Source organism: Aquarana catesbeiana, linkage group LG13 (genome assembly GCF_042186555.1).
Source record: "Aquarana catesbeiana isolate 2022-GZ linkage group LG13, ASM4218655v1, whole genome shotgun sequence".
Lineage (NCBI taxonomy): Eukaryota > Metazoa > Chordata > Amphibia > Anura > Ranidae > Aquarana > Aquarana catesbeiana.
The window spans coordinates 4,279,843-4,302,875 of record NC_133336.1 but is presented as its reverse complement, the minus strand read 5'-3'; the positions used below and the strand labels follow the sequence as shown (position 1 = coordinate 4,302,875).

At 46.6% G+C, this 23,033-nt stretch overlaps 1 protein-coding gene across 1 annotated transcript in view; it reads right to left on the bottom strand.

The window, feature by feature from the left end:
• The window catches only part of SAMD4A (sterile alpha motif domain containing 4A), a 97,414-nt gene that overhangs the window by 43,415 nt on the left and 30,966 nt on the right, over nucleotides 1–23,033 (bottom strand). Inside the window, 1 exon segment of the mRNA XM_073610299.1 lies at nucleotides 7,733–8,251. Coding sequence (XP_073466400.1) covers nucleotides 7,733–8,251 — 519 coding nt within the window.

The window sequence follows — 23,033 nt, the reverse complement described above, 5'->3', positions numbered from 1 at the left end:
AGAATGCAGCCTATCCATTCACTAGGGTGCCACAGCCAAAGAGTCTAATATGGTATTTTATTAAATAATCAGTAGAATAAAAGTCAACACGTTTCAGAGGTTCAGATACTCCCCCTTCATCAGGGCTTAACCCTTTTGCTGCCAGGGCCAATTTTTTCACTTTTTTCCCCCCACCATGGTTAAATAATTTTAGACCTGAAGATTTCTGTCAAACCCCCTAAAAACATTACATATTTTGTAAAAGCATACACCCCGGAGAATAAAATTGCGGTACTTCCAATTTTTCGCAATGGTTTATGAAACCCAAAATTCATAAAAAAAAAAAAAAAAAAAACACACACAAAAACAAAAACACACACACGCACTAGGGTTAATTTTAGGGCACATACATGTAATCTATTACCCAATTTTTGGGTAAAATATAGAAAATTGAGAGTGTGCCGCATAAATAGATACCAAACATATCATGCCTTAAAATTGGTGCACTTCGGTATCCCAGATGTTTCCATAGGCAACATTTTAAAAGAACCTCCAGGTCATCAGTTTAGAGCTAACCATAAATAATGGGCCGAGAATTATTGACACAGGCGTGGCGATCAGTAACACGTGTAGTGCAAGACCCCCAATACGTGTATTTACATTCATATGTGTGTTTATGTGGGGGCTGAAGGGGCTCAAATTTTTTTTTTTTGGGGGGGGGGTTTGATTTTATGAGCTTGGGTTTAACTATGTTTTTACCAAACTTTCTTTTTCATCACATAGAGGACAAAAAGCCCCCCATATCATGAATTATTTTTGGGTGACAGGTTCTCCTTAACGAGAACCACCTACATACTACATACAGTGGAAATAAAAAGTCTACACACCCCGGGTTGTACAATGTCAGGTTTCTGTGATGTAAAAAAAACTGAGACAAAGATAAATCATTTCAGAACTTTTTCCACCTTTAATGTGATCCATAAAAACTGTACAACTCAACTGAAAAACAAACTGAAATCTTTTAGTGGCGAGGGGGGGGGGGGGGGGGGAGGAGTTACAATAAAATAATATGGTTGCATAAGTGTGCACACCCTCTTATAACTGGGGATGTCGCTGTGTTCAGAATTAAGCAATCACACAAGATAAATAGCAGTCAGTACACAACGGCCTTCATTTAAAGTGCCTCTGATTAACCCCAAATAAAGTTCAGCTGTTCTAGTAGGTCTTTCCTGACATTTTCTTAGTCGCATCCTACAGCAAAAGCCATGGTCCTCAGAGAGCTACAAAAGCATCAGAGGGATCTCATTGTTAGAAGGCGTCAGTCAGGAGAAGGTTACGAGGCATTAGATATACCATGGAACACAGTGAAGACCGTCATCATCAAGTGGAGAAAATATGGCACAACAGTGACCTCACCAAGAACTGGACATCTCTCCAAAATTGATGGAAAAGACGAGAAGAAAACTGGTCAGGGAGGCGGCCAAGAGGCCTACAGCAACATTGAAGGAGCTGCAAGAATATCTGACAAGTCCTGGCTGTGTGGTGACAACAATCTCCTGGATTCTTCATGTCTGGGCTGTGGGGTAGAAGGACAAGACGGAAGACTTTTCTTACCAAGAAAAACATCTAAGCCTGGCTAAATTTAGCAAAAACACATCTGAAGTCTCCCAAAAGCATGTGGGGAAAATGTGGTCTGGTCTGATAAAACCAAGGTTGAACTTTTTGGCCACGATTCCAAAAGATATGTTTGACGCAACAACACTGCACACCACCAAAAGAACTCCATACCCACCGTGAAGCATGGTGGTGGTAGCATCATACTTTGGGGCTGTTTTTCTTCAGCGGGAACAGGGACCTTAGTCACGGTAGAGGGAATTATCAACAGTTCCAAATACCAGTCAATATTGGCACAAAATCTTCAGGATTCTGCTAGAAAGCTGAACATGAAGAGGATCTTCACTTTTCAGGATGACAACGAGCCAAAGCATCCATCCAAATCAAAGGAATGGCTTCACCAGAAGATGATTAAAGGTTTGGAATGGCCCAGCCAGAGCCCAGACCTGAATCCCATTGAAGATCTGTGGGGTGATGTGAAGAGGGCTGGGCACAGGAGATGCCCTCACCATCTGACAGATTTGGAGAGTTTTTGGGCAAATATTGCCAAGTCAGGATGTGCCATGCTGATAGACTCCTCCCCTAAAACACTGAGTGCTGGAACAACATCAAAAGGGGCTTCACCAAAGTATTAGTGTAAGGGGTGTGCAAACTTATGTGACCAGATTATATTTTATTTTTCCACATAAAAGATTTCAGTTTGTTGTTCTGAGTTGTACAATTTATGGGTCACATTAAAAAAGGTAGAAAAAGTTCTGAAATTATTTATCTTTGTCTCATTTTTTTACATCACAGAAACCTGACATTTTACCCCCCCCCCCCCCCCCCCCGGGGTGTGAAGACTTTTTATTTCCACTGTACATTGGAGGCAGTGAAGGAGGACCTTCACTCTAAACCAGGAGGGTTGTAAAGAAGGAGAAGTTGAGTTCCACTTTAAGTTTTCTGTAACATGAAGTTCCAACACGGCCCTTGGCAGGATCTTACCATATACCAGTGATGGTGAACCTCGGCACCCCAGATGTTTTGGAACTACATTTCCCATGATTCTCAGGCACTCTGCAGTGTAGATGAGCATCATGGGAAATGTAGTTCCAGAACATCTGGGGTGCCAAGGTTCTCCATCACTGGTATATACATTATTATAACAAGGCGGTCGAGTCAGTCATATTTGAGGATACGTAATACTTAGGTCCTGATGAAGTGAATGTCTGAACCCTGGATAAGCGTTGTGCTTCTTATTTAACCACTTGTCCTCTGGGAGATTTACCCCCCCCCCCCCTTCATGACTAGGCTAATAGGCACAGGACTAGAAGCTCTGCCTGCTTATGTTTCCTTGCAGACAGGCTGGATTAGTGGATTATCACACCAGAAGCCGCGTGCACACACCCTGCCCTGCGGGTGGAAGTCCGGGATCATGTATGTACACACACACACACACGATCGGGCGCACAGCTGCCGCCATGTAGCAGTAAAAGTTCCAGAGGGCGGTCAGCAAGCGGTTAACTGGACATCTTAAAAAATATATACCATTTTAGACTATTTGACCATTGGGGTGTTACTGCTTGTTACATAGTAACACCAAAAGACTGGACAGACCGTGAAACCCTTCCTTACTCGATCCATAACAGACCGAGAAAATATTATAAATAAAAAAAATTAAAAAAAAATAATAAAATAAAATATAATAATATATTATAATAAATAAACTATAATATATTATAATAATTAAAATAAAATATAATAGTTTCTTTTTAAAAAAATGTACATTATTTATATATATTTTTTTTTAATATTATACACACACACAATCATTTAGGATTTTATAAAAGGTTTTAGATAGGCAACGCCCAAGCAAATCCCCCTGAGGAAGCGAGCAGACGGGGCTCTGGCTCGTGGTGTCTTCCTAACACCCAGGCACAACATGAGGGAGCCGGCAACTCATTCTTCCGAATATAGTGATTAATGCAGGCGGAGTACTGAAAATACGGCCAACGCGTTTCGGCAGTTAGCCATAACCATTGATGACTGAGGCCAAACAGTCAAAATTGCTTAAGCCATTGTATTTTCTGTACTCTACTTGTATTAATAAATCACTATATTAAAAAAAAAAAAAAAAAAAAAAAAAACAACAAACAAGTTGACCGCGCTCTACCTCCCTTCCTTCACAAATTTAAAGTGGTATTAAACCCCAAACCAAAAACCTAATATATTGCAGCTTACTAATCATTAGATGTGGCGGCTGCATTTGTTTTCACCTGTTGATCAGACCAGCAACTCACCACCTGTATTAGAGCGCCCCCCACTTCAGATGAAGAACAGGAGGCAAAGCAGCATTGTAAGTCAGTCTGGGGGGGGGGGGGGGGGGGGGGAGTGTTGTATGAACTAGCAGATTTAGATATACAAACTGAAGCCAAACTCCAGCTCACACTTAATAATCTGTTACAGCTTTTTTTTCCCCGTTTTGGGATAAAGGTTTTACATCAATAAAATAAAAGCTGATCATTGTAAGCTCCCCTGTCAGTGGTAAATGGTCTTGTCTCATCCATGTAACTGCAAAAAAGAGGTTGTGCTTTTGAAAAACAGACTTGCTGGCTGGATCACCAGATGAAAAGAGAAAAAGAGAAAGCCCCAAAATAACAAAAAACAAAACAAATGCAGCCGTCACATCTAAGACTTGGTAAGCTGCAATAAATGTTTGTATTTTGGGTTGATGATCACTTTAACCGATTCCGAACCGCCCATTTACTGCGGCAGGGCTGCGCGAAACAACGTACCTGTTCATTGTTTCCTCTTCGTGGTCTAGGGTGTGACCGCCAGGGACCCGCTCTGATTGGATCACACCGGGAGCCAATCAATAGGTCCGGCGGTCGCGATGGCCCCCGGGACCCACTATACGTTCACAGGAGAGGCAGAACCGCGGTCTGTCAGAGAGGAAGAGAGGTCTTGTGTTTCTGCCAATCAGGAACACAGATCTCTCTCTTCCTCCATCCCCCACACCGTTAGAAAGCACTCCCTATGGGAAGGGGTCTCAAACTGGCGGCCCTCCAGCTGTTGCGAAACTACAAGTCCCATGAGGCATTGCAAGGCTGACCGTTATAAGCATGACTCCCACAGGCAGAGGCACGATGGGACTTGTAGTTCCGCAAAAGCTGGGAGGTCCAGTAGTTTGAGGCCCCTGCCCTAGGGATAGACATGTGCAATTAGTTTTGTTTTAAAATTTGTTAATTCGGAAATATCCTAAATTAACAAAAACACATTTAACAAATTTTTCCGAATATTCATAAAATTCCTAACTTCAAAAATTCGAAATAACCAACCAATAGCTTAACTATTACTAACTACTAAATTATAGGAATTGGAATTTCCTTTCAAATTTTGGCTGTTAGTGAACGTGACGAATACGAATTTATCCGACGTTACGAATTATCCAAAATAACGAATGCCGCATCTAAACAAACGGAATGGAACTAATTAATAATTTTTTATTAAAAAAAACATTTTCAGATTTTTTTTTTTATTTTTAGATTTTCGAATTTACGAATTTCGATCATAACGAATGACCCGAAAAACGAAAAAAAAAAAAAAGAAAAAAGAAAAACAAACTAATGTTTCGGCAGTGCACATGTCTACCTAGGAATACCCTTAACCCTTTGATCGCCTCTGATGTTAACCCCTTCCCTGCCAGTGTCAGTAGTACAATGAGTGCTTTTTTTTGCACGGAGACGAATTAAAAAAAAAATAAAATAAAATAACAATCCCATCCAAAAAAATAATAATACTGACCCTGACCTTTAACCCTGAACCTGACCCAAAGCTGGGGGGCCTTGCAGCGGGTCAGAGAGCGGCTCCTGTGTCCTCCCCTCTTACTGATAGGCGTCCAATCGTAGCGCCTGTCCTTTCAGCCAAACAGGTGACGGGTAACAGACTCACGCTAACTGATTGGTGGAGAGAGGCGGTTCAGAGTTCAGAAAGCGAATATTCATTCGCTTTTCTAACACGCCTGGATGGGCTCCGGGCGCAATGCTCTGCGCTTGCAGTCCACCTTTTTTGAAGCCTATTGGAGCCTCTGACTCCAATCAGGTGTTTCAAAAATACACCCCCCCACCGCTGTAATTCAGGCGCCCGGCGTCCAAAAAGGGGCCGGACCTCTGAATAGGGGGTGACGGCGGCGGCCATGGATTGATTTATGCCACGCATGAATCTATCCATCAGTCATAGAGGGGGGGGGGGTGTGGCTGGAGAGAGGGGGCGGCGCCCATGCACCCTTAACGGACGCACTGCCACTGGACAATTTTTTAATCATGGTTTAAATAAAACGTATATATTTTATTGTGCCTCAATTTATTAGTACATGCACCTTAAAAATCCCACAAGTATTCCTAGATCAGGGGCAGTTCGCTGTCACAGGAACAAGTGACCCCCATTGGAAGATTTCCCCCATGATCCAGATGTAGAGGATTGGATTTCCTGGTGATGGTCACCAAAAGACAAACAGAGCAGGCGAATCTCCCCAATGGGGACACAGGTGGCAAAAAACACCCGACAGGGGGTCTAACCCTTCCACATTCCATTTAAGATTTTATGCAATACATAATCTAGTGTCACTAAATGCACATCATAAAAAATGATGAATATTAAATGGTGGATTCCGTGCTGTTCATACTCATCACTATGATATTCCTTCTCTGTATTCTGAAAAAAACCTGGTTGATCTTGCTGCTCTCTATCTCCCCCTTCTGTCCATGTCCCCAATTCATCTGGGGATTTTGCAGAGTAGTGTTGGCAGCTCTGCACATGCTCAGTTTTCAGTGAGTTTCTATGCTGAGCATTTCCTCCCAATCACATCTGAGCAGCCCATGTGACTACAGAGTCACACATGTGGGCTTATACACAGCGGTAAATGACAGCCCACTCCCCCCACTAACCAGCTAAAAACAATGGAGGCAGGATATTACATGTAGATTGATGGAGGCTTCACCTCCCTCCTATTCTAAGGCACAGGCTGGAGGGGGCGTGACACAACCTGTGACTGGCAGTAATTCGCCCACACCACGTTATTGGCAAAAAACAAAGATTTAATTTCAAATATCTATTTGTAAGACAATTTAAAACCGTTTATTGATATTATTTATTTTTACTCTGTATTCTAAAGTAGACATGTGCAATTCGTTTTGTTCCAAATTCGTTTAACGAATTTCGACAAATTAGTTCATTCGAAAAATTTGTAAAATCCGATAATTCGCAAATTCGATAATTCCTAAAGTCTGATAATTCGTAAATTCCGAAAACCCGAAAGAACAATAATAACAACTATCAAATTATAACTATTAAATTATAGGTATCGGAATTTCCTTTCAAATGTGGCTGTTGGTGAACGTAACGAATACGAATTTATTGGAAGTTACGAATTATCAGGAATAACGAATGCCACATCTAAACGAATTGAACGTAACGAATAATAGAAACTTTAATTATTAATAATTCGTTCTGTTCCATTCGTTTAGATGCGGCATTCGTTATTTCGGATAATTCGTAACTTCGGATAAATTCGTATTCCTTATGTTCACTAACAGCCAAATTTGAAAGGAAATTCCAATTCCTATAATTTAATAGTTTGTTGTTATTAGTTCGTTATTCTTTTGAATCTAAGGATTTTCCTTTCTTATTTTCAGATTTGCGAATTAACGAATTGCGATCATAATGAATGACACAGAAAACAAACCCAAAAAAATTAAAAATTAAAAAATTTGAAAACGAATGAATTTTTGGGCAGGGCACATGTATATTCCAAAGGCTGTTTTTATTTTATCTTATTTTGAACATGTGACCGGCGGCAGGGGATTAGAAGCTCCTCCTGCTTATGTTTCCCTGCAGGCAGGCTGGGAGAGAGCCGGGTCATGTGACAGTTGGATATCCATTAGGAAAAAGGGACTTTGTAATTATTTTAAATTAGAAAGAAAAAAAAAAAAAAAAAAAAAAAAAAAAAAAAAAACCAAACATCCGAGTCGTCGTCCCCATACAGGAATAGAAGGGAGAATTTCTGTACATTACACAGCGTGTGCATTTGGTATCACTTTGAGCTTCACCAGAAAACAGATGAAGCTTCACACCAACAATCAGGAAACGTTGCGGGACTTACTTGTGCTTGTGTTTGTTCCGATAGCGTTGATGGTGGTGGGAACAGAGGAGGAAGAGTAGAGGGGCAAATGTCCGTTCTCACAGCCCGCGTTTTTGTCCTGCCAGTTGGAGGAACTGACGCAGATCCCGGAGTCGCGAGAGTTCGGCCAGCCGTTGAGTTTGTCGTCAGAGTTCTGTCTTTGGTGGTAATAATGCATCTGCCCATAATCCAGGGAATCCGAGCGGCACCGCCCCTGGGTGCCGAAGTTGCCCGACGTGCGGTCCTCCAGGTGGTTGAGCCACATGGCCAGCGCACTGCGGTCGTCCAACGACGTGGCCGGGTGGATCAAGGCGTAGGACAGCAGCTGCCGGCTCTCCTCGATGTGCTGGTTGTGTTCTATGGAGTGAGCCAGGAGCTTCGGTAGGAGCTTCATGTACTCCACTTTGGCGTCCATGTTCCCAGGCTTCAGCAAAGGCAGGTGGGTGAGCAGCTGAGAGATCACCGTGTCCTTGGATTCCTGCTGCCATTGGTTAATGATTGCTGAAAAACAACATGGGAAAAAAAAAAAAAAAAGTAAGTGAAAAAGGAAAACCGTTATAGAATTTACCAAATATAAAAATGTTCAAACTTTGTCCTATACATTTATCAATGGAGGACATGACCAGTTGTCCATATGACAAGGAAGGTCCACATTTCATGGTATTTAAACAGGGACGGGCGACAACTTTGTGTTAACAGCGCGGCCTACTGGTGTCAGGGCTTTGGCCTTTCACCCATACATTTTTGTAAGAGCGCCTGTCCACCTCCCCCCATTTCTTGCCGATTGGCGAATCCCGCAATTGTAACGCAGGAAACGTATTCACAAACACACCCTTTGCTCCTTGATGCCCGCAATAATAAAAAGCGTCCATTATAAGTTCCTGGTGGCCACTTTCACAGAATTTGACCAGTGACACACTCGAAGGTATGTGGACCCGTCACCATATGATCTTGGTGGACATCCCATTCCAACCCCATGTGCCTAAAAATTAAGCCATGCAACCCCCATTTACAGACACAATACAAAGACCTTATAGACAATTGTGCTCCTCCAACCTTGTGGTGATAGTTTGGCGAAGACCCTTTACTGTTACAGCATCACTGCCCCTGTGTACAAAGCCAGCTCCATAGAGACATGGTGTGACCAGTTTGGACCAGCTCCAGAAAGACATGGTGTGACCAGTTTGGACCAGCTCCAGAAAGACATGGTGTGACCAGTTTGGTGTAAAGGAACTCGGGCGTCCTGCATGGAGCCCTGGTCTCAACCCTACTGAACACCTTTGGGATGAATTGGAATGCAAATTGTGTGAGCCAGGTCTTCTCATCCAACACCAGTCCTGTCCTTGGAGGTTCATGATGAAAGAACCCTACTAATAATGGTAATAGGGTCCTCTCACTCTTAACAGACACTATATGGCCCAAAGGAAGCAGACACCTCTTTGAATGCTGGAGTCCAGGTGTCTCCATTGAAGAGTCCTGATAATATTCCATCATACAAAGACATCATAGACAATTGTACTCTTCCAACCTTGTTGTAAGTTTGGTGAAGACCTTTCTCGGTTCCCCCATGATTTTACCACAACTTTACTGTGCTTATGGTGTGTTTTTCATAAGTCATGTGACTTAAAAACAGCCAGGTGCAGCCTAGATGTTCGGTACCAAAATTTCCATTTAATGCACCACTACCCAAAACTGCTATTATCAGCGTTTGGAAGATACTGGAGGGTTAAACCACCTGGCAGTTTGAGTCTAATGGTGAGATATCCTTGACAAGTTCCACGGTTTGCACACCTGCTGTGCCCATTATGAGGGGTTCCCACCATCCCTGTGCTGACTTACCGGGTCTGTACACCCGCTGTGCCCATTATGAGGGGTTCTCACCATCCCCGTGCCAAGTTCCCGGTCTGTACACCCGCTGTGCCCATTATGAGGGGTTCCCACCATCCCTGTGCTGAGTTCCCGGGTCTGTATACCCGCTGTGCCCATTATGAGGGGTTCTCACCATCTCCGTGCCGAGTTCCCGGTCTGTACACCCGCTGTGCCCATTATGAGGGGTTCCCACCATCCCTGTGCTGAGTTTGTGGGTCTGTACACCCGCTGTGCCCATTATGAGGGGTTCCCACCATCCCTGTGCTGAGTTCCCGGGTCTGTACACCCACTGTGCCCATTATGAGGGGTTCCCACCATCCCTGTGCTGAGTTCCCGGGTCTGTACACCCGCTGTGCCCATTATGAGGGGTTCCCACCATCCCTGTGCTGAGTTCCCGGGTCTGTACACCCGCTGTGCCCATTATGAGGGGTTCCCACCATCCCTGTGCTGAGTTCCCGGGTCTGTACACCCGCTGTGCCCATTATGAGGGGTTCCCACCATCCCTGTGCTGAGTTCCCGGGTCTGTACACCCGCTGTGCCCATTATGAGGGGTTCCCACCATCCCTATGCTGAGTTCCCGGGTCTGTACACCCACTGTGCCCATTATGAGGGGTTCCCACCATCCCTGTGCTGAGTTCCCGGGTCTGTACACCCGCTGTGCCCATTATGAGGGGTTCCCACCATCCCTGTGCTGAGTTCCCGGGTCTGTACACCCGCTGTGCCCATTATGAGGGGTTCCCACCATCCCTGTGCTGAGTTCCCGGGTCTGTACACCCGCTGTGCCCATTATGAGGGGTTCCCACCATCCCTGTGCTGAGTTCCCGGGTCTGTACACCCGCTGTGCCCATTATGAGGGGTTCCCACCATCCCTGTGCTGAGTTCCCGGGTCTGTACACCCGCTGTGCCCATTATGAGGGGTTCTCACCATCCCTGTGCTGAGTTCTTGGGTCTGTACACCCGCTGTGCCCATTATGAGGGGTTAATTTTGTTTATTGAAAAATCTTACAAACAACAACTTATATACAATAAAACCATAATAAATAAATAAAACATATTTACAAAATAATTGAATATGATTCTACAAAACAAGAACATAATAAATGGTACAAACCAAATTGCGCACAACACAATCCCTACGGGAGAGCCAGACTAAGGAACATCACCGTCACCATGCATGGAGCCTTTTATCAAAAATAGATTTCATCTAGGGGAGTGAATCAAGAATACAAAGAAAAGCCGCACACCCCGAGATCAACAGGCAGCAGCTACAGAGTCCTGATATTCCTCCACACCCTTATCCAGGCCTCCTGCTGCCACCTGCCTTTCTCAAGACCCCGAATCTTCCCAACCTCACCCAGAATGTCCTGCACCACCACTTCCACAGGGAGGATTTTACTCCGTAAGGATACCTGACACCGTGCACTCCACGTGAAATAACGGACTACTAGACTAACTAAAAAAAGTGTTTCCAAATCATAATCCCGACGAGTCTGGAATGCCCCATACACCCACTCTGCATAACTCATACAGGGGAGGAAGGGTATAATCAGAGCCCTCCCCACCCTCTTGTACACCTCTATATTAAAAGGGCATTGAAGTAGAAAGTGATCCATGGACTCCACCACTCCTCCACACTCCACTCTCGGGCAGCCCCGATCACTCATGGAAAGAAACTTCAAGTTGCCCTTCACATATAGTTTTCCATGAAAGGCAAGCCAAGCCTGATCCCTAAACTTCTTTGGGATTCTCTCCAAATTAATCAATCGCAAACCCACCCCCAAAACCAGGCTTGGGCAATCCCTCAAGGCCAGTGGCTCGCAAAAAGCAGAGCTCATGATCCGCTTCTCAAGAAGTTTCCTTGGAAGAGATCTGACTTCTCCTGCTGTTACTTGCCACTGCCGAAGCATTTTCAAACACGGGGCAACATAAGCCGGGAGCTGTTCATGCTTGACCCTCAGGCTTTTCACTGGCCCACCATTCTCCCAGTCTCACAGAAAGGGCCTAAACCAGGACTGGAAAATACCAACCCACCCAGGCGGTCTCTCCGCCAACATGTTACCAAGATTGTACTTCACAAACATTAGAGAGAAAAAGACTACAGGGTTGACCATCCCTAGACCACCCTCCCGCCTAGGAAGGTAAGTCACATTCCTTTTGACAAGGTTTATTCTGTTCCCCCATAACAGCTACATTATTATGAGGGGTTCCCACCATCCTTGTGCTGGATTTGGTTGTTTTTATATTATGGTAAATGTAAGAGGTGGAGCTGGGAACACACAACTCCCAGGTGGACAGGAACATAAGGAATAATGTCAGGGAGATCACATCATTGGTAACCTATAAGAAGCCAAGGGCAGGCTCCACCCACCAAGCTCCACCTATCACTAAACAAATACTCTTCGGTGGACCATCTTTAAAATTTTAAATTCCAACTCAGCTCTTCAGACAACCATTACCAATCGATCAGATAAAGTGATAAATCACATATGGGGCAGGACGCAGGATCTGGAGTCATATCGGGAAACATGTCGGATCACAACAGAAGTTCTCAGAGGTAAATATTGACGTACTAAACAAATATAACATGTCAGGCGAACGCCCACAACATTGGCTGCGGCGAGAGCGCAAGCGGACAGATGGCAATGTAATCAATAAAACACGGAGGAACGTACTAGAAAATCTGGAACCGTTTTAAGTTCCAGCAATGAAAAGCTCCGCTCTATCCAACAATTATCACCAAAGAGAACCTGTCCTAATGGAAACATGAAGGCCGTCACTGCCGGCCTCCTCCTGAAAATGCCAACTGCCAAGTGGAAAGTAAAACAATGGACATCTTTTTGCTCCATTTTTGATCTGGTAAATATACCCCTGAAAGGGTTTTGTTACATTGGTGTGATAAGTAAAAAAAAAAAAAAAAAAAAAAAAAAAAAAAAAAAAAAAAAAAACACACCACACAACAATTGATCCTGTCAGAAATCCAGTGAGCCGCTACCTGCTTAATACCTGCTACAAAGCTACTATGTACAGTCTGATCACTGAGGGAAGGGAGACTGAGGAAATGACTCCTCCCTCTACAAAGGAACAATGTACAATCTGATCTAATGATACAGCTTAGTTACAATTTTTTGTTACGAATGTTAACCACATCCCACCTGGCCTATTGCAGAATGACGGCCGGTCGGGGGTTCCATTATCCTGACTGGATGTTATGACGTCCAGCAGGAGAAGCCGCTCGGGCGTGGCGTTGCTCTGTCACACCGCATGTCTGATCTCGGTAAAGAGTCTATGACATAGGCTCTTTACCTTGTGATCAGCTGTGTCCAATCACAGAGCTAGGGGTATCCTCGCTGATGATCAGCACATTATCAGCGCAGACCATCATTTCCGCCCATCAGCGCAGCCCATCATGGACGCCCATCAGCGCAGCCCATCATGGACACCCATAAGCCAAATCATTGACACCCACGAGAGCCGTCCATCAGCGCAGCCCATCATTGGCGCCCATCAGCGCAGCCCATCATTGGCGCCCACCAGCGCAGCCCATCATTGGCGCCCACCAGCGCAGCCCATCATTGGCGCCCACCAGCGCAGCCCATCATTGGCGCCCACCAGCGCAGCCCATCATTGGCGCCCACCAGCGCAGCCCATCATTGGCGCCCACCAGCGCAGCCCATCATTGGCGCCCACCAGCGCAGCCCATCATGGACGCCCACCAGCGCAGCCCATCATGGACGCCCACCAGCGCAGCCCATCATGGACGCCCACCAGCGCAGCCCATCATGGACGCCCACCAGCGCAGCCCATCATGGACGCCCACCAGCGCAGCCCATCATGGACGCCCACCAGCGCAGCCCATCATGGACGCCCACCAGCGCAGCCCATCATGGACGCCCACCAGCGCAGCCCATCATTGACGCCCACCAGCGCAGCCCATCATTGACGCCCACCAGCGCAGCCCATCATTGACGCCCACCAGCGCAGCCCATCATTGACGCCCACCAGCGCAGCCCATCATTGACGCCCACCAGCGCAGCCCATCATTGACGCCCACCAGCGCAGCCCATCATTGACGCCCACCAGCGCAGCCCATCATTGACGCCCACCAGCGCAGCCCATCATTGACGCCCACCAGCGCAGCCCATCATTGACGCTCACCAACGCAGCCCATCACTGACGCTCATCAGTGCAGCCCACCATCAACGCCCATCATTGGCACCCATCAGCGCAGCCCATCCGTGCAGCCTCTTCAGTGCCCGTCAGTGAAGGCACAAACATACTTATTTACAAAACGAAAGAAAAAAAAAAATTTTGCTCTATTTGTATGGGGAAAATAAAAAAAAAAGATAAATGTCCCATGGGTAGAGCGTTACATGACCGCGCAATTGTCCTACAAAGTGTGGCAGCGCTGAAAGCTGAAAGTTGGCTTGGGCATTAACAGGTCCACTTTTAAAGGAAGGCTTTGAGAAACACAAGCAAAAGGCGCGTCACTTGACTTGAGACTCTGGGATTGGATTGGCCGCCGTCTGTCCGGAGAATAGAGGGCCCTTTCACTGCGGAGAGCGGCTCTTTGAAGGAAAGGGCTTCCAGCTCGGCGGTGTTTTTCTGGGGGAGGGCGGGATGGGACGGCGGCCACAGACGACAACAAAAACAGGGAAAAGTAGACAAACCCGAGCGACATTGACAGGAAAACCTCAGTGAGTCACCTGTGAACAAGGCCAGGATTAACATGGGAGCGCAGCGAGCACACAAGGGGGTCTGGATGGACGTGGGATTCCACAGCTGCTTAGCGATCCCTATACGCCCGCCGGGACCTCGGGGTTTTATAACTTGGGTTACAAGTGAAAGATTCTGGTATTCAGGGCCAATGTTTCAGCTACAGGTGGGAGTCTGAAGGGATGAGCTCCACCTGGCTTCTTGGATCTGCTGCAGATTCTGGCTGCCATGCGACAGGTTCACTTTAATGCCGACCTCATACACTTACCTTTTACATACTGTTACAAGGTGACAACTGTTGCTACAATGTGCTCCGGTGTTGTCACCCTGCCACAGTGCCACCTGGTGGAGACTACAAGTAGATGTACTAACACATTATACAGGCGTGGTCAACCAGAGCTCCCAACGGCCCCACATTTGGAGGGACTGTCCATCTTTTCTCCTCAGTTGTCCTTCTTTGGGGGCGGAGGCATAGCCCAAAAATAAAAGTATTAAAAGTAACAAAAATTGTTATACTTTACTTTCTTGATGTCAAATAAATCCTGGATGAAAAGTAATGAAAAAAAGGCAACAGTGGGTTTCACCTCTTCCCCCACTAGCGTAACGTACGTACGGGTCAGCGCAGGGGGTGGAGCCTAACGCCGGCTATACAAATCTATTTGTTTGCCAACATTTCAATGCTAAGGGTGGGTTCCCAGCATGGTGACCGAGCAGTCAGCGGCCCAATTACCATTTAGGATTACGAGCCAGTGGGAGGGGCTCTAGGTCATCTGACTGTTGTGACAGCCAATCATAAAGATTCCATGCTTGAAAAGCCTGCCTCCCATCATACAGAACCCTTTAAAAGAGCCAGCAAGAGCTGGCGCCAAGAGGTTGACCAATCACCTTTCAAAACCTTTTAAAAAGGGGCCAGTGGGAGGTGCTGTAGGTCCTCTGACAGCCAATCACAATGATCCCACTCATAAAAAGTCTGCCTCATGTCTTTCAGAACTATTTAAAAAGTGATGTGGGAGGAGCTCTAGGTCATCTGACTGCTGTTACAGCCAATCACATGATCAAAAAGCCCGCCTCCCGTCTTTCAGAACCCTTTAAAGGGCCAGCAAGAGCTGGTGCCAAAGGGTTAACCAATCACCTTTAGAGTAAAAATTCTGTGGTCCACACAACAGGAGGATGGAGGTAGGGGGAGTGGCAAGGGCGTGTCCTTTGTCTTCATTCTTTGCGCACAATGGCGTCCTTTCTTATCTCAGAAAGGTATGTAGTCCACCGTTGTCACCATCAGGAAGCCGCTCCAGAGCCATGTGGTATACAATGTAGAGTACATGTAGGGTGGCCAATAGAGGGGGTGTAGGCAGTACCACCATATTGGGTTCCATTGGGTCAGCAGGTGGTCCCCGGACTATAGGGGGCCCCAGGGCAGAGCCCCCCCGGCTCGGTTTGTGGACTCTACCTGCTGGGGTTGGGGGGGTGGATTGAGCTCCTCCACCCATAGCGTCCCGGTGGGATGACGAAGCTCAGGCTGTGGAAGTTTTGCTGGGGTTGGGTAGCCGGGGCGGAGCGCACAGAGCTACTTCAGTGTCACCGGAGCATCGGCAGGGGAGCGCAGAACCGGCACTGTCCAAACTAATTGTTGGGGGGGAGGGGGCCTGTACAGGACCTCATAATCTGAGGGTGGCCTGGCATGGGGACAGGAAGCGGCACAAAGAAGTTTGAGGTGACCAGCAGCACCGAGAAGCAAAACAGGATGATAAAGGAAAGAAGCAGCACGCACGGCCAATTGGATATCATACGCAGCACTTTAGCAACCCAAATGTCACCCTTCAGCGTTTCCATCCACATTAAACATCACGGCATTGGAAGCACACAAAGGGTTAAACGAATGCGGCTCCATATGTCAGACACGGTGAGGCCAAGCATTCCTCTCCGCCCAATCCCTGGACTCCATCCTGTACACAGGATATTTTTGGAACGCCCAAATCACGCGCTTACTAAAACGGGTGCTGCAGCCACGCGTCCCTCATCCAGTTAGAGACGCTGGGGGGGGGGGGGGGGTTCTGGCCAGCAACACTGGAGGGACAGCCGGGGGGGGGGGGGCTCAGCACAGTGACTGGCTACGGAAACCGTCAACGTACGTTTCTGCTGTGCTGGACGCAGACCCTCTCCGCCATTACAGACTCAGAAAAACCCCAAACATAATTTTATCATCAGGTACATGTGACCCTCCCCCGCCGGCTCTTGCAAACAATTTCTAAAAATGCTGCAGAGTCACTCGATCGTCCTATGGGAAAGGAGAACGGCTCATCCCACAGATTGTACAATGGAGCAAAGAGGAGCTTCTTGGAAGTCCCCACAACCCTCCATACAGCAGGGGAGATCAACTTACAAGGCATGCAAGGCCTCAACTGTGCTCTGACCTCACCGAGAGGCCACATATAGTAATAAAGTATATAGAATGTTACAAAAATATCAAATGACATCTCACAGGAGATGATCAGAGACTGCAGACATAGTACAGGAGATGATCAGAGACTGCAGGACATAGTACAGGAGATGATCAGAGACTGCAGGACATAGTACAGGAGATGATCAGAGACTGCAGGACATAGTACAGGAGATGATCAGAGACTGCAGACATGATACAGGAGATGATCAGAGACTGCAGACATAGTACAGGAGATGATCAGAGACTGCAGACATAGTACAGGAGATGATCAGAGACTGCAGACATAATACAGGAGATGATCAGAGACTTGGAATATGTTACATTAGACTGTTAGAGTGCCACTGTTTCAGTCCATTTTAGAAAGGAACACTCCGGTTACTATTGCGAATTGATGGTACATATGTGGCCTTTAGGCTGTAAATTATGGCCTCAGTACAACCCTATAAGACAGGAGGGAAGGAGGGAGGTCAGCTTCAATCAGTTGTCTTCGCCAGCCACAGAGGTCCCTCCAGCCGGTGACGCGCCGCACGTTCTCCTCACCCATGGAATCTCCGGTGTCGCGGCGCATCCTCCCGGGGACGGGGGATCTCACTGAGGAGGAATTGCTGTGCATACCACAAGCGGGGGTAAAGAATGCAGAGTTTCCGCACAGAGCGCAGGATCCTGATGATGCCGGTCAGCCGCATTCCTCTCACTGTACATCACAATTCCACTTATAACCAGGCGGCCGGACAGGCAGCCAGTGATTGGATTCTACGGGATTTTTCGTTATCGGTTGCATTGTAATAAAAAAAAAAAAAAAAGGGGGCGGGGGGTGACTTGAGGACCCCGGACGATTCCCCTCTGTGTGTGGCCACAATTAAAGGAGCACTCCGACGAACAGCAATATGGCACCCCTCACTCCTCCTGTGCACCTGGCTGTCCCACAGAATACATCCTTCTGGTACCAGCGATGTTCCCCCCATACTTAAAAAACCCTCACTAGACCCACCTGTTTGAATAACTTAGGACCCATCTCCCTGCTCCCATTTGCCTCCAAGCTCATCGAACGCCTTGTCCATCACCGAATGAGTCGCTACCTCATGGACAACAACCTTCTCGACCCCCCTACAGTCCAGCTTCTGTCCACAACATTCCACTGAAACTGCCCTACTAAAACTCACCAATGACCTACTACTTGCTAAAACCAATGGCCATTACTCCATACTCGTACTCTTAGACCTCTCTGCTGCCTTCGACACAGTTGACCACCTGCTCCTCCTCAGCAAACGCCACTCCCTTGGCCTCTGATTCTGCTTTATCCTGGTTCTCCTCCTACCTATCTCAGCGCACTTTCAATGTCACAATGCCCCTCCTATTCTCGCTCCATACCTCTTCCCTGGGCCAATTGATAACCTCCCGTGGCTTCCAATACCACCTCTACACCGATGACATCCAGATCTATCTCTCCACTCCTCAACTCACCCCCTCGATCTCCTCACGGATATCAAACTTACTGGATGACATCTCGGTATGGATGTCACACCACTTCTTCAAACTCAATCTTTCTAAAAAACTGGGCTTGTTATATTTCATCCTTCCCGGTCCCCCCCCCCCCCCCCCCATGACTTTACCATTAAGACCAACAGCACAACCATTGGTCCCTCCACACATGCCAGGGTGCTGGGTGTAATCCTTGACTCTGACCTCTCCTTCAGCCCCCACATCCAATCACTGGCTGAATCCTGCCGCCTTAACCTCTGCAACATCTCCAGAATTCCACCCTTCCTGACTAATGACACCACAAAGCAACTTATTCACTCCTTGATTATTTCCCCAACTTGACTACTGCAACTCTCTCCTTAATAGCCTACCCTTACACAGGCTCCTCCCCCCTTCAGTCTATTATGAATGCTGCTGCTCGACTAATACACCTCACTAATCGATCCGTGACTGCTGCTCCTCTCTGCCAATCCCTTCACTGGCTTCCCCTACCCCACCGTGTAAAATTCAAAAATACTAAACCACAACATACAAGGCCATCCACAACAACGCCCCCCAGCTACATCACCAACCTCATCTGAAGATATCGCCCCAAACCATCCCCTCTGCTCCTCCCAGGACCTCCTGCTCTCTAGCTCCCTTGTTACCTTCTCCCATGCTCGCCTTCAGGACTTCTCCAGAGCCTCTCCCATCCTCTGGAACTCCCTGCCCCGGTATATCCGATCAGCCCCTACCCTGTCCACCTCCAGGACTTCTCCAGAGCCTCTCCCATCCTCAGGGAAGCCTATCCCACACCCACCTAACTGTCCCCGAGCCGCCCCCCCCCCCCCCCCCCATCAAATCATTCCCCGCATCTATTACCTTTTGTACTACCACCCCCTCCCTTTAGAATGTAAGCTCTATGAGCCGGGCCCTCCTGTCCCTTCTGTATTGTAATGCAATTGTGCTGTCCCCCCTTTACATTGTAAAGCACTGCGTAAACTGTTGGCGCTATATAAATCATGTATAATAATAATAATAATAATAATAATAATAATAATAATAATCCGCCCCTGAACCTGTGATAAAGCAGCTAAATTCCTGGACCCTGCACACAGCGCCCCCCCCAGAACCCTGCACACAGCGCCCCCCCGGAACCCTGCACACAGCGCCCCCCCCCCCCCCCCCCGGAACCCTGCACACAGCGCCCCCCCCCCCCCCCCAGAACCCTGCACACAGCGCCCCCCCCCAGAACCCTGCACACAGCGCCCCCCCGGAAAACTGCACACAGCGCCCCCTGGAACACAGTGCAGCCTAGATACAACCAGCCCTTTGAGGGCAACCATACTGCTGATGCGGCCCTAAAAGAAATTGAGTTTCACGCCCCTGCCCTAATATTATAGAGGGGGCTGGGAAGTTCTGTTTATCAGAATTACCCTCGTCTGTACAGGGCTGGCAGATCTCATTATCAGGCGTCAACTAGATGTGCACACTGTCACTCCTAACAAAAGGGTTAAAGATCTGAAGGCTCAATGCGATACATTTTATGGTAGTGAACTTAGAAAACATTCTCTACAGAATCCCATGTACAGTATAAATCTGCTCCAAAGACTTACGAGGTTTTGATGATTTTTAGATTTGCTACGTGAATGGGACTAAAGGGCAGGCTTTCGCATGCGCTGCCCTTTACCAGGCGCATGGCGGTGCCATTAATTCCTAATGCAATAATCCTAAACCACACGCACTTGGTAATGCACGTGCCAAAAACACACAGTGCCGCAGCACCAGGGTCGGGGGACTTCTTTTGCGCATAGGGCAGCCCATTAAAAAAGAATTACCGGTATATGCAACATTTGGAAATAGGCGCTCTCGGTTGTACCTGCATGGAGTGAGCAAAGCCATAGTTGGGGTTTCTCAAAAAAAAAAAAAAAAAAAAGGGAAGGGGGAAATGTACTACAAAGAGGAACTTTTGACATGGTTTTCACTCGACTGCCGCCATTATGGCGCATGTTTGGATGTGCTGAAGGGCCGTGTCCGGCCTTCGGGTCCTGGCAGAGCCAATCTATGCATGCCCAGGAGATGTCCTGCGCACACGCTAAGATAACAAAGGTTTGGGATCTTCAGATTTGCTGTCGGGACTTGTTCTGCGGGAAATTTGTGCATGCACAGGGCGGCGAGGCACACAAACACCATTCTCACCTTAGGTGAAAAAAAAAAAAAAAAAAACTACAAAAAATGAGGAAGTGGTGCTTTGCAGCACAAATAAAAGTTTAAAAAAAAAAAAAAAAAAGAAGAAAATTCCAATTGTGAGAGAGAGTTGGGGAAGGAAGCTGGGCAACATCATATTTCTCTAACGTTGAAGGTTCACTTTAAGCTCTGTGAAGCAAAGAGGCTGGAAAACCAGGAAATTCCCATTGCCAGAAGTACTGTTGCCATGGCTGCCAAAAAATGAAAAAAATTGTAATTGTTCGCAGTTCGAGCTGAATGGTATAGAAAAGGTAGCCTAAAGAAAAAAAAGAGACCATCAAAAATAAAATAACTTGATGCATTTAGGAACCAACTTTAGCTGTGAAGCAGAAGATCAATTCGGGAGGACAATGCGGCACACGCACCCCGAATAGCGCTCCTCTGGACTTCAGATCTATATCTACACTCTTATCCACGGCATCCTTATTGCTAAGCAACCGTCTCCCCTGTCAAGTTAAGCGGATGCAGTGTTGCTATAGTAACCAAATGCTACTTGTGCAGGAATGGATACGGATCCCTCCAGATTGAAGATCAGTGAGTTAGGGGAAAAAAAAAAAAAAAAAAAAAGATCCATCTCACAATCATACAAGGATTGCGGGAAAGAATATTCTCAATACCAGCAGACCAAAAAAAATAAATATACTTGAAGTCGGGTTTACTGTTCTGAGTCAAAAATAATATCAATGGCAAATCTATAAAGTGTATATAAAAAAAAAAAAAGAACACAACAATTTAGTTCACTTATAGCTGTAAGAATAACTTTGTGAACCTTCAGGAATGGCCATCATTGTTCTCATGCATCTGAAAATGAAAAACTTTGTTCCACTGCTGTATACTGGGTAGTACAAAGTAAAATGAAAGAAGAGTTTGAAGGTCAAGCAGCCAGATTTACAATCAGAACAAATAAAAAGCTTCCCAAGCCCATGATACCCAAGGTGGTCTCCCGTGGGCCAAGCGCCCTCATCCTTCTATTGGACAATCCAGCCTTTGGCTCTGGACTGAGTGCCATGGCAGTCCTGGATTTAAACAAAAACTCCTAGCATCATGTCACTTGCTATCTACAATCTCTATGAAAACGGTCACCAGACCCACAAATTGGCTTACTTCAAGAGATACCTACATCGCAAAGAACGGCTCTTCTGGAAACCCTTTTAATCTCAACCACCCACCCACAGATCAAAACCATACCAGCTACCGAGAGGATGGATCTCAGAGCAGAACACCTTTTGCATCCAAACAGTATAGCTTCCCTAGGCAGGCATTCAATAGTTGGAGGAAATGCTTTATACGCTCCCAATAAAATGTCCTCCTACTTTCAAGAACAGAGCTATAAAATCATCTCCGATTTGAACATTGATCATGAACACTTTTCTTGTTCAATAACAAACAACGAGCACGTAAATCACCCAGGCAGGGGCTAAGAAAAAAAAAAAAGTGTATCTATGAAAGTAAAAAGAATGGAAATCAGAACAGAGTAAAATATCAAAGTAAACCGGGAGCCCAAATGGAGAACCCCAAAATGTAGTTCCATATAATCCAAAAGGAGCGTTTCCCAGCCATGGTGCAACCCAATACAAAGTAAATGATAAGCTTAGAAAGAGATTGGGGGGTAAGAGACCCCAAGGACAAAGAAGTGGACCATGGACTCGGGACCACCACACCAGAAAATCATAAAGCAGCCAATACTAGCCAGGTGTAAAGAGGGGAAAGCATAAATCAATCCAGAGTTCCCAAATTTAGAGAAACTTGGAATGGGAGTCCTTCAGGATACTAAACATCTGTTCATTAACCAGGAGGACTGCCATATGGCACTTCATGTCCTGGAATTAAACCATAGGTTTTTTTCCAGGCCTGAGAAATAGTTAGCTGACAGGAATAGGTACGATACCAGTTTCTGTTGGTGGGCATATAGACCTGGGATAGAACAGTATAATGAGGCCAATTTCGCATCCTCACCGATTGTCAAATGAAACAAAGTACTCAACAGGCAGGGGATCCGAGACCAAAAGTCCACTAAGCATGGGCATGTCCACCAGATGTGAAGAACATCCCTGTGATGGCCACAACTCCTGAAACAGTGGTCGATATAGCTTGGAAAGGCATAGGCGATCCAGGCAGGGACCTGAAACCAACGTAGAAGGACTTTATAAGCAGCCTCAAGAGAGAGTGTCGGAATTAAAAGAGCATTTGGCTGCAGAAGACCAGGCTTTCTTCAGGTCAGGTACGGAACACTTTTAGAGTCAAGTCATACTTTCCGGTCAATGAAAGCCTGTTGCTAGAGGTGTTCTTTGGAACTTAGGTGCTGTCAGTGGTGCGTCGGCGGCCGGAGGGGGGGGGGGGGGGGGGGTGGTTGCTTGTTTGCCGCCCTCCCCCAAAAGAAAAACCCACCAGCCGCCACTGCTCAGGCGACATTCAACCACAAAAAATCTGAAAAGGCTTCCTCAGCCCGCTGACTGCTCCATGTTTTGCTATTAGCAAACAGGCATGTTATTGGATTTTGAACAGTTAGATCCTTGGTCTAAGGCTCTCAGACCTTTTAGAGGGTCCAACACA